This window comes from Molothrus ater, chromosome 14 (assembly GCF_012460135.2).
Source record: "Molothrus ater isolate BHLD 08-10-18 breed brown headed cowbird chromosome 14, BPBGC_Mater_1.1, whole genome shotgun sequence".
Classification (NCBI taxonomy): domain Eukaryota; kingdom Metazoa; phylum Chordata; class Aves; order Passeriformes; family Icteridae; genus Molothrus; species Molothrus ater.
In genome coordinates, this window is record NC_050491.2 from 10,832,636 (window position 1) to 10,844,143 (window position 11,508).

Here is an 11,508-nt window from a genome sequence, read left to right on the forward strand (position 1 = left end):
CAGTTTCTGCTGGTCAGAAGATGCCCTTGCAGATAATTTGTGCAGGCAGAATGAATACATTGCCCTGGTTCTATCAGTGCCATCTGGATAACAACAACTGAACAGAATTAGTTCCTAAACTACCTCTGGTTCAGGTATTTAATAGTTCTTAATAAATCCTTTTTGCCAGATGGTTGTGATGCTTGGTGAAGAGTGAGTCTTACTGTACTGAACTCTTTGGCCTGGGAAAGTTTATCAAGTGCTGAGAATTCCAGGATATTGTTACATGCTGCTTGGAAATTCAGTCCCTAACTGGCAGCACAAACTGCATCTCTTAACACCGGTGTTTCAAGAGTGCCACCATAGAGTTAATTTTACTGTAGTCACTTTATTTTAAATAGAAAAAAATCACTTCTTAGAGACTGATATAGATCAGGAAATGACAGCAGATGAAGTTCCTTGGCTATGGATGTAGGACAAGCATACCATAATGCCCCTGCTCAGGCAGTAATTTTAGTAAGTGTGCTTTCCCAGTAGTGCTTTACCCCAAGGTGTCCTGTCCTGCTGTGTTTGTAGCTCCTTGCAAGCAGAGTGCAGCTGGTCTGTCCCATCGAGGGAGGCTCAGGCTGCTCAGGGCAGTGCACCCTGTGCTTCATCAGCCTTTGGGGGTGACAGACTGATGCCTTCACTCACCCCATAACTGACCCCTTTACTGTGAGAGGACTGAGCATTTCCCTGCATTTTGCTGCAGCATTACAGCTGGGACCTCTCTGGAATGGGGAAGAACAGGTCTGAGAGCTTTGGGCACTTCTATGCCCGACCAGGAGGCACTGCCAACCTATGAGGTGTGACAGGAGAGCCCCTCTCACTCATCCCTGCCCAAGAGACGGGGTGAGGATTCCTGGGGCAGAGAGGAGTACTGGAGTGAGGAGGGGGGAGGGAGAAATGCATTCATCTTCCCACTTCAGAAAGGAACAGCTGGAAGGGTTCAAGGGCAAACGATTTTCTGTGGCCTTTGCTCAACACCTTGGGTGTGATCAACAAGCTGTGTAAAATGCTGCACTCAAGATGCTTCTGGGGCTGGAGATCCTAAAATGCATTTTGAGAGCTGACATTTTCACTTTTCCACTCTGTTATTGCAGGAATAATCCAGAATTTTTGCTGTTTATTATTTTAACAAGAATGGTGCTAATAAACTGCCTCCTTTTTAGCTTTTGCCTGAGAAATGTATATAAAACTATTCTAAAAAAATAAAATTTAAAGCCAGGAAAGATGCATTCCACAGAGATCACTCATAAAAGACCTTATGAAAGTAGCATTTGGATACCAGAGGTTTTTTTCAATCAAAAGTGAAATATTTTGAAGGTTCTCTCCCCAGAGGAAAACTTCTAATATTTACTAATAATGATTTACATCAGAAGATGAAAAATGTGGATCCACGCTCCATTGTATCTTATTGGTTTCCTAACTATGAACAAAAATAAATTAACAATAATCTCCATGTGCCTGTTTTTCCTAGCAGAAAAAATGCTGTCTTGATGCTTTAAAAAGGAAAAAGCCTCTGATTGACTTATCCTAAGTGCCTGGAGTTGGCAGGGGCTACTTCCCAATGCTGAGTGTGAAGATGATTCGGCCCAGGAAGCGGTCGCTGTTCAGGTCGTTGATAATTCCTTTCCCATTCAGACTGCACTGGATGGGGACCAAGTAATTCCTCTGCACATCTGTAAAGTGCATAGCCACCAGTGGGGAGGTGTAGTTGACCTGGAAAGAAAGGAGATTTAAGTGTAATTTTTGAGGGAGCAGACAAACAAGCAGGGCTTTTATGTTCAGTAAAATAATTTGTAAATGGTTCATGGTTCCAGCACGCTGAGCCTTTCTGTGCCTGTGCCTTAGCAAGATGGATCACTGCACATTGCCTCTTGGGGTCATTGCCCAGGACAGCACCACACCATGGGACTCACAAACGCTTTCTGCTGTCCTAAAAACCACACACACACTCACACACTCTTACACACTCACACACACACAGAGTTACACACACATTTAGTTACACACTCACACACTGTTACACACACGCACAGTTTGTCAGAGACAGAAATAGAGCTCTGTAATCCCACAGCCCGTGGCCTCTGTCCTGCCCACATCTGCCCAAAATAGCCTGACAGCACATCTGGAGCCTGTGCAGCAGCTCCTGCCCTCCCATTCCCAAGGAAGCAGAAAGAGATGCCAGCCCCTCACTCACGTGGGTGAACTTGCCATAGTAGGGATAATACATGAGGTCAAATGTCCCATTCCCAGGGTAGAAATCCACTGACCTGAGGTGAGTCTCATTGCCTTTCTGTGAACAGCAAAAAAACAGAGGCACACACACACATAGGACACAAAATACAGCTCCCCTCAGAGCTTGTCTCAGAGCAAATGTCCCTTGCCAGCCCCTGGCAGTCACTGCCCTGCTTCCAGCCAGGGGAGAGTGGAGCTGTGGAGCCATGGGCAGGGTTGCAGTTTGCTGCCTGCTGATTCTCTGCTGTGCCTTTGCTCTCCAAGGCAGTGATCCAGGAGCTGCCTGAGCAGGGGGAACCCTTCCTTCATCCCATTGCTGTTGGCTTGCAGGGTGCCCCCAGGACTGAGGATGCTGCAGAGCAGCTGGAGACAGAAATGAGGAGTTCCCACATCTTCCCACTGAGCTCCAGGCTCCAGCTGGGAGCTGGCACCCAGCCCACAGGCTGCCCCAGGGGCTGAGCTTGGTGGTGCCCATGAGGCTGCAGGAGCAGAGTGGGAAGCAGGAGAGTGGTGACCTCTGTCACTGTCAGCAGATTGGCCTCCGGTTGTGCCCAGACACATGGGCAGCTCTGGGTCCCGTGGGTGTTTGGGGCTATTATGAGGACAAGCTGTGCTGAGGTGAGGTCCCTCAGGAGGAGATGTTTGTCCTTGTCCCCAGCAGGCTGCAGGGCACAGAGGAAAGCAGTACCTGCACTTTGCACTCCACGCTCACGGGGACACCGGCACCAGGGCGGTAGCCTATGATCTGCAACAGCAAAAAACATCCATGCTGGTGTGAAATGCAGTGCCAAGCACGTGCTGCCTCCCTTCTCCAGAGCTTAAACCTTTCTGGGTGCCAGCCACATTGCTCAGGACAGGAGCTGTGTGTCCCTGCAGCAGGGTCTGCACCCCACACCATGCAACCTGCCCATGGCTGAGGGCCAGATTGCTGCCTGAGAGCAGGGGCAGAGCAGAGGACACAGAGAGGGTCTAGACCCCCTGGAGTAACACAGCCTCTTCCCCATACAGTTCACATCCTCCCCATGCTTATTTTCCCAGCAGTGAGCACTGAACCACCATGATATTAAATTAAATTCTAAGAACATTCCCATTGTAAAGCATCTGGGGTCTGGGGTGTTCCCCTAAAGCTCAGTTCCTCATGAAGAAGGGACTGGCAGAAGACCCCCCAAGCACTAAGGCCTCAGCAAATCAAATAGAACAAGTTTTATAGAGTTTTTTTTTTCATGTTTTCTAGCAGATATGGCCTGCAGGTTTGGGGATTCTAGTTCCCTTTCCCCCTGGGCCTGAAAAGTGAAGGAGTTTCAGTCCCTGTGTGGTGTTCATCATACTGGAATGCCCCAAAGGAAGGAATGAAAAGAAGCAGCTTTCTCTGTACCCTGTTCATCTTCAGCAGGATGCAGGGCTGGCCTCTGGAGTAGCCAAACGTTGGGTCCTGGATGCCAGAGCAGTTCTGCAGCAGCGAGCGCTTGAACTGGCAGGCCTTCTTCTCCTCACTGTCACTCCCCCCTTGGATGAAGTACTGGCCTGGGACACACTCAATATTCTTCTCCTCCTGAACTTTGTCATCATAAGCTGGTGGAGACCAACAGTGTTGTATTTGTGGGGTTCCCAGACGAAGGAAGGAATGATGAATCTGAATCCATGTTCTTAGAAGGCTAATTTATTATTTTATGATACTATATTATATAATAGAATGCTATACTAAACTATACTAAAGAACAGACAAAGGATACTTACAGAAGGCTAAAGGATAATAATGAAAAACTCATGACTTGCTCTTCAGAGTCCAGCACAGCTTGGCCATGATTGGCCATTAAGTAAAAACAATTCACATTAAACCAATGAAACAACCACCTGTTGTAAACAATGTCCAAACACATTCCAAAGCAGCAAAACACAGGAGAAGCAAATCAGATAATTATTGTTTTAATTTTTCTCTGAGGCTTCTCAGCTTCCTAGGAGAAAATCCTGGGCAAAGAAATTTTTCAGAAAATGTGACGGTAACACAACACACTTGTTAAAACCCCCTGAGACCTGCACAGACCCAAACTCTCAGAGAACATCCACATGTCAAGGGCATTAGGAATACCGTGGAAAGGCAAAGCTCCCATGACCTTGTGAGCGTCTTTTTCCAGATATGGCTCATGAGGTGCCCAGGCAGGAGACCCCTGCACTGTGTGCATGTATCCATGGATAAAAACACCCTCCCCAAGTCTCCCAGGGTGACACAGAGCTCACCTGCTAGGAAGTGGTGCATGTTGTCCACGTAGGGCTGCCACGTGCTGGGCTGGGAGACGTTGAAGGCAATGGTGAAGCCATTCAAGTATGGTCTGATCATCACTCCTGAAGAAGGAGACAGACCCTGGTAAGGCAGATGCAGGTGCAGCATTCATGGGCTTGGGCTGTGTGCTGCAGGGCTGGTTCATGTGACTGGGCTTGGGCTGGGCACAGGCATGAGAGGCAGTACCAGATCACAGATCATCTCTCTCCTCAACCCGCTGATCCCTCACCTTCATTTCACCCCCAGAGAACACCATACACATCAAAATATCCCAGAAAACGTGGCAGATGTGGAGAGCCTCAGTAGTGTTGTGGCTTGGTGATGGGCTTGGGGTTGCACAGAGTGGCTGCTGGTCCCCTGTGTCCCCAGTGGGCAGTTCCAGACAAGGAGCAGGGCAAGGAGCCCTCTTCCCCACCAACACAAAAACATGGGGAAAATGCTGTGTCTGACACAGGGAAAGGATTTGCTGAACATTCTCTTGCCAGAACTCCCCCAAATAATAATGCATAAAAGCAACTCTCAATTTGCATTTTATTTTGAAGGCATGAGGTATAAAGAGCCAGCAGCTGAAATGCATCAGCATCACCTATGAAATACCTAAACTTGGCTTTTGCCTTAAGAATAATGATAACAATAAGCAGTGCAATGAGAATAACAATTAGTATCATCAGGGTGAATGCTTCTCATGGGGCTTTTTAGGATGTCTGCTCCTGTGCAGAGAACCTGCAGCTCTGCCAGTGCCCTGAGGTGAGAACACCCTGTGCTAGGGAGGGCTGGGTGACTGTAGGAGGGCACAGCTCCAGCAGGGCTTTGCCTGAGGTGCTGGCCATGCCATTTCGGTAGGACATGGGTGGCAGAGGTGCCATCTGGCTGGGGTACATACCTGGTGGGGACACACGGTCCCGGTACCTGGGCGTGTAGGGGCTCAGCGTGAGCAGCATCACATACAGGCAGAAGGCAAACATTCCCGCCAGGCACGTGTAGAAGATGAAGTAAAACAGTAAGATCAAGCCTGCAAAACAGACAGGCATGCTGCTGTTAAGGCAAGCAGAGCACATCCCGTGGGATGTGTCCCACAGGGATGCACAGACGTGCTCAGCACGGCGTCCTCTGCAGCCCTCAGTCCGTGCTGGAGGTGGGAGCTTGCAGCCCAGCCCTGCACACACACTCTGCTGTCTGTGGCTGCAGCACTGCCTGCTGCTCCAGTGCTGGGGTAGCTGCTGTTTGGGTCTGTGTCCCTTTTGCTGCATGGCCCTTCCCAGAGCTGTGTCAGGAGCAGGTCTGTGTGCCCGCCTGCCTCAGCTCTCTCCAACAGATGAATCCAACATTCCCTCCTGCCCTTCCCACCCCCTCCTGGCACGGTAACATGCAAAGGTACCCAGTGGCTTCAGCCGAACTCCTGATGGGGCTGTGGGGTGATGCTCCTGCCCTGGTTCCTGCCCCCTGCACGGGAGGGACCCTGTGCAGGCAGCATGGCTCAGGGCTGCAGCACCACTCACTGTTTCGTGGCCCAGACGTTCAGGGAATGGGTTTGTTTTTCCTCTGGACCAGGCTGTTGGCTGAGGATGTCTCAAGAGGCCAGAGCCTATGAATAAAACCCAGCAGCTCAGAAAGCAAAGCGAAGCCCTAACCCAAATATTTCCCAGGAGAAACGTTGCGGCAGCTTGGAGGGAGCCCTGGGAACACAGATGTGCTCTCCTGCAGTGCCTCTGCCAGGGCCACCGTGCTGGGAACTGCTGGGGCTGTGTCCTGCTGGGGGCTGAGCTGGGGCAGATGGGCCAGCACCGTGCTGGTGGCACAGAGGGGACAATGTCCAGCCCTGCCAGAGGGATGCTGGATGGTCCCTCTGCCCCAGCCTGGAAGCAGAGCTGGTGCTTGTTGGGACATCTTCCCACTATTGCTCCCATTTTCGTGTTTCCTGCAGTGCAGCAGGGAGGAAAGCAGCCTTTCCTTCACCAGCAGAGAGGGGGTGCAGCCTTTCCCAGGGGCTGGGGCCTGCAGTGATGACCTTGTGGCCAGTTGTGTCCCTGCAGTTGGTGAGTGCAAGTCCCCTGAGGCACCCATTTCAGGGGACACCTTTAAAGCCAGCACAGGGGAGCAGCCCCAGGCTGGGCAAATTCCCTCCTCTCCACCCATGAAATGAGAGTGGAAAAGTTCAGCTCCACTCACCTCCAAATGCTCTCACTTTAAAATAAATTTTGATTTTGGTAGTAGCTTCTCCTGCCCCCATGTAGAGACAAGTGAGCACACGTGTGTGCACCAAGGGCACGTGGGGGTCACATAGCACAGCACAGTGACCCCAGGGGACAGGAGGACGCTGCACCCACCCCAGTGCTGCCAGCACTGCCAGCAGTAGCCTGCCAGGGTCACAACCACACCACACTGAGCAAATCCTCTCACAAGGATCTTCTCAGGACCTGAGGAGCCTCCAGAAAACCAAACCTACACCACTAAGGACTCACCCTGCTGCTCCCACACTTTGGTCTGTGCCTTCCCATCCAGCAAAGAAGCAGAAAAACTGCCCTGCCTCTGTGGCCAGCAAAGGGCACAGGAGTGCAAACATGAATGTCAAGGTCTGTCCCAGACTCATGCTGGCAGGTTTTCAAACTCCTCTGGTGCTGGTGGGCAGCTTCCTTTGTTTCTCCCAGTTGCCACCACAGGCTTTGCAGAAGACCCAGAGCTCTTGGCAGGGGCATGGGAGGGCTGTGGGGTTTGTGGTGCATTGCCAGTGCCAGCCAAGGGCTGCAAGCACCCAGCAGCAGCCCCTGGTAGTTCACAGCCTTACACTGATGGATGTGCAGGTGCCTCTGGATCAGGCTGGGATTTTCCCTCTGCCAAGGGGGCTGGGTGCTGGCAGCACAGGGCTGCAAAGATGGGTGGCACCATGTGTGCTTATGGCACCTTGATTTTGGATCAAGCCTGCAGCAGCACTGACCCCACAGGCTGCTCTTAACCACCCTGGGCACCTCCAGACTCAGCAATAATTTTTGCAGGGCACGTGGATGTGGATAAAGCAGACAGGGCACTCAGAACCATCAGAGCTGGCACATCCCAGTGCACTGGCTCTGGCAGCACTGTGGGCCCTGCTGTGGGCACCCTGTCACTCCCTGGGGGCCGTGGGGTGACAGTGCTGACCAGCCCTTCCCTTCCATTCCCTTTCTAGAGCCGGGCTCGTTCAGGCAGGGAGGGCTGCTCTGCCCCAGGGTGTGCACCCTGCACACAACACCTGCCACAGCCCAGGCACTCTTCCCCACCAACCTGATGGCACCAAAGCCACTGTCCCAGGGGTCCCTGATTACACAGGCAGGGGCAGGAGTGCTGGTGGCAGCAGGGTGCACAGCTGCAGCACACTGACCTGCAGCTCCCCTGCTTCCTCAGGCTCTACACTTCTTTCTGGGACACAGTCTGGGCAGCCTGAAATCTTTGCTTTCACACTCTCCCTCAACATTCACCTCCTTCTGCATGGTTTTCTGCTTGTCCTCCTCACTGGTTATTTATTGCACTAGTTAGAAACATTTAACACTAAAGAAATGGGCAGGGGTGGTCAGTCCAAGCTATCAAGGACACTGACAGGCAGGTGAATCTGTTGTGAAGCAGAAAAGGCAACAACCCCCAGAAGAGGGGCTTGAGCAAGGACCTACCCCAGCTCTTGGCTGTTCTCCCCAAGCATGTTCTCTCCTCCGGGTTCCACAAGAATATCTTCATCTCCCCAGCCAGGTCTGCCCAGGTTTTGCTCCCCATGTCTGCCTTGGGCTCGTCCTTCTCTCTGTCAGGATCCTGGACCTTCTCCTCATGCTTATTTTCCTGGAAGAGTTGCAGAACACAACCCCCACAGGCAAGCTGAACTTCTCATTGGCCAAAAATAAATGCAAAAGCACTTAATATCTGGAAATGTTTCAAATTTCCATTTTCCCATCATCACTCTTGAGTTAAAGAGAGGCAGTTTTGGCTGTTCCAACTTAAGATCACTTAGAACCCAGCATCCATTTTTCCATTACATGTACGTCACTGCTGTCACACTGGGCACTGTCTCCTTGTGCTGGCACTTACAGAAACTCATCTTTTTCCACCTGCATGAACATGACCAGAGAAAACCTGTGGTCTGGGAAGGCTGGGACAGTTCCCACACTTCTGCAACATCTCTGAGTTCAAGTGCACGTTCTCTGTGCTGCCACAGATGATAGCAGGCAGCATTATTCAAGAGATCAACCAGCTTGTTTTCCTTGGCGTGTGAGCAAGAATTCAGCCTTTGAAGAAATCCCTGTGTTGTTACTCTTTTAATTACACCGCGTTCCAGGGAAAAGCATCTCCCCAGGTTGCAAGACTTTGTATTTTGCCTAAGGGGTGAAAACTTGTTTGTCCAGAACTCGGGAACTCAAATCCTGTGCCTGGGCCAGAGCCATTTGAGACACGGAAGCCGTCCCTAATTCCCTTGGATCCGGGCAGGTCTCCAAACGCAGGCGGGTGGGAGAAGGTGCTGACCTTGCTGCCAGCCCGGGGCAGGGCAGGCCCGGCCGGGGAGAGGGCGATGCTGTCCCCGGGACGGCCTCGGCACCTCCGGCGTTTCGGGGCGTTCTGCTGCCGGCGGGGCTCAGCGCCCGGGCCGGGCCCCGGCCGGACCCGCGGCCGCTCCGGGGCTGCTGACCGGGCACGGAGCCGCCGCTCCGCGGGACCGCCCCGGGGTCTGCGCTCCGGCACCGGCACCGGCACCGGGCATCTCCCGGAGCACGACCCACGGCTGTGCGACATTTGCAAGCCGTGGGCTGCCCCGGGAGAGCCGGGATGTGGCCGGCAGCTTGGCGAAAGCCTTGCTTGGAAACGCCTTTGAATTGGGGACGAGAAATTGAGCTCTGCTCAGACACACAAATACTGCAGCACAGTGAGAATGGGGGAAAATAGTGCCCCCAAAACGTGTACCCTGGAGAGCCTGGGCAGAGCTGGGGGTTGTAAAGCCTCCCCATCCCGCTGGCTGCCCTGATGGGCCGAGCGAAGCTCGGTGGGGCTCTCTGGGAGCGCTGCTGGCAGAAAACGCCCCCGGCTGCCGGCAGGGCCGGGGCAGCGTCGGGCACAGCCCCACAGCCCGAGCTGGAGCCCGAGCCGAGCAGCTCCTGCCTGGCCCGAGGGGCAGGGAACACGGGGTACAGGGCCGAGAGCAGCGGGGTTTGGAGCTGGGGAGCAGCAGCCCCAGAGCAAGGACGTGGGACAGGAGGTGTGGGGGCTGTGTCTGCCAGGACATGCACAAGGGAACAAGTGACCAGCAAAGACGGGGAAGAGGAGGTGTTCTTCTTCCCACTCTCCCCATTAAATAAAAGAGCTACCAGGAGATGTTTTGGAAACATTTCTTCAGGCTTCCAGGGCAGGGGACACTGCCCAGATGAACTCCACACTGGTGCTTTGTGCTGCACTGGGGAAAGGCCTTTGAGTCTCATACCAGCTTCTCCTGGAGGCAGCAAGAGCCCACACTCAGGAGATGCTGCCCATGCTCAGGGCTGGGGGGGATATGGGGACAGCTTCCCCTGTCATGGGGCCTCCCTCTGGGAACTGAAGGACGCTTTTGTAAGGAGAGAAGTTTCCAGCTCTCCTGGCTCTGTGCTGTGTGATCCTTCACCAAGTGAAGGGTCCTGTCCTGCTGGCTGGAAAGGCCATGAGGGCTCCATGGCAGCCCAGGGAGGCTGAGGAAGCCCCAGGCTCACCCTGTGGGGCAGCTGGGCAGGATGGGATGATCCCAGTACCAGGTCCCTGGCAGACGTCTCTCAGCTCAGGAGCTAGGTCAGGTCTGGAATGGAGCACAGGATGGTTTCTCTTTGCAGCCCAGGACAGAGATGGTCTTGGAACAATCCCTTGCACCTGGACAAGGGGCAGAAGGAGTGGCAGGAGCTGGGACAGGAGTGCAGTGGGGCAGGGAGAAGGCAGAGCCACAGCAGGCTGTGTTGGGACACTGGGCAGCCCTGAGTCACTGCCTGCTGTGACAGCTTGGGAAGCAAATGTGGGGCTCATCTCTGGCAAAATCATTCTGTGCTGGCTGTTGTGGGTGGCCTGGGGGAGGCCAGGAGCTTTTCCCCATTCTCTCCTCAGACCAGGTCAACTCTCAGTGTTGGATTCCTCCTGCTGAAATCCAGGTATGCAGAGGGTCACCCTGCCCAGTGTTCCTGTCCCTTCTAGTCCCCCTCACCACCCAGCACCACTGGCCAGAGCTGGCACAGCCCTTTACCCCCCCTCCCATACAAAGTGCTTTGCCTAAGAGACAAAGCAGCATTTCCTAAAGCAAAGTAGTTATAAATCTGTCAGCCACAAAGCAGGTCCTTGCAGCAGCTCCCACCTCACCTTGTGAAATGAGGCCAGTAGCCCCCAAAATACTCACCACCGTCTGCCTGGGGCTCCTGAGCTGGCCCTCCACATCACTGGTGCTGGCGTTGCTGGCCATTCTTGGGTGGGAAACACAAAAAAATGTGAGTGTTAGCACAGCAGCACTGTGGGTGTGGGTGCTGTGTTGTGCTGGCTCTGAGAGACTCACAGACAGCCAGAGCCCCCTCCCCAGCACTGCTCCCCAGCCCTACAGCACCCCCTAAAACAGCAGCTGTGCCGAGACTGTGGCGAGCAATTCTGCTTTCCCTCCCTACCCTGCAGAACCTTGCTGTCCAGGAGTGGATCAAAAAATAACTTGTTTTCCTAACGGGGGTAAGCTCAACGCAGCAGGATCCTATCTTGAGTCCTCTGGCATCTGGTGCCCTTTGCAGCACCCTCACCGCATCCTGCCTCATATTTGAGCTCCCATCTCTGCCAGCCAACGCCCTACATGGGGAAGCCAGGCTGTTCCCCCAGGAGACCGAGGAGCTGTGAATAAACATTAACAAATCGCTGGGGCTTCCGATGGGAGAAGCGTCGGTCAATGTGTGCCTGTCAGTCACAGTGGGGCCGGGTTAAATTGCGAAATCTCTTTTGCGGTGGAAGGGGTAGTGAGAGGAGAG

The 11,508-nt window shown here is 53.3% G+C and overlaps 1 protein-coding gene across 2 annotated transcripts; it reads right to left on the bottom strand.

The window, feature by feature from the left end:
• Nucleotides 1-347: 347 nt before the first annotated feature.
• ATP1B4 (ATPase Na+/K+ transporting family member beta 4) lies at nucleotides 348-11,302 on the bottom strand. Of its 2 annotated transcripts, XM_036401962.2 has the most exons (9): nucleotides 11,161-11,302; nucleotides 10,902-10,965; nucleotides 8,182-8,344; nucleotides 5,424-5,552; nucleotides 4,498-4,602; nucleotides 3,635-3,831; nucleotides 2,948-3,004; nucleotides 2,222-2,317; nucleotides 348-1,740 (listed from the first exon to the last, which is right to left on the bottom strand). In XM_036401962.2, the coding sequence occupies exons 2-9, from the start codon at nucleotides 10,962-10,964 to the stop codon at nucleotides 1,579-1,581; spliced, it is 972 nt and encodes a 323-aa protein (XP_036257855.1). In that variant the 5' UTR covers nucleotide 10,965; nucleotides 11,161-11,302; the 3' UTR covers nucleotides 348-1,578. The 2 variants fall into 2 exon arrangements, with proteins under 2 accessions (XP_036257855.1, XP_036257856.1); XM_036401963.2 differs by lacking the exon at nucleotides 11,161-11,302 and having other exon boundaries at nucleotides 10,902-11,116.
• Between the last annotated feature and the right edge of the window lie 206 nt (nucleotides 11,303-11,508).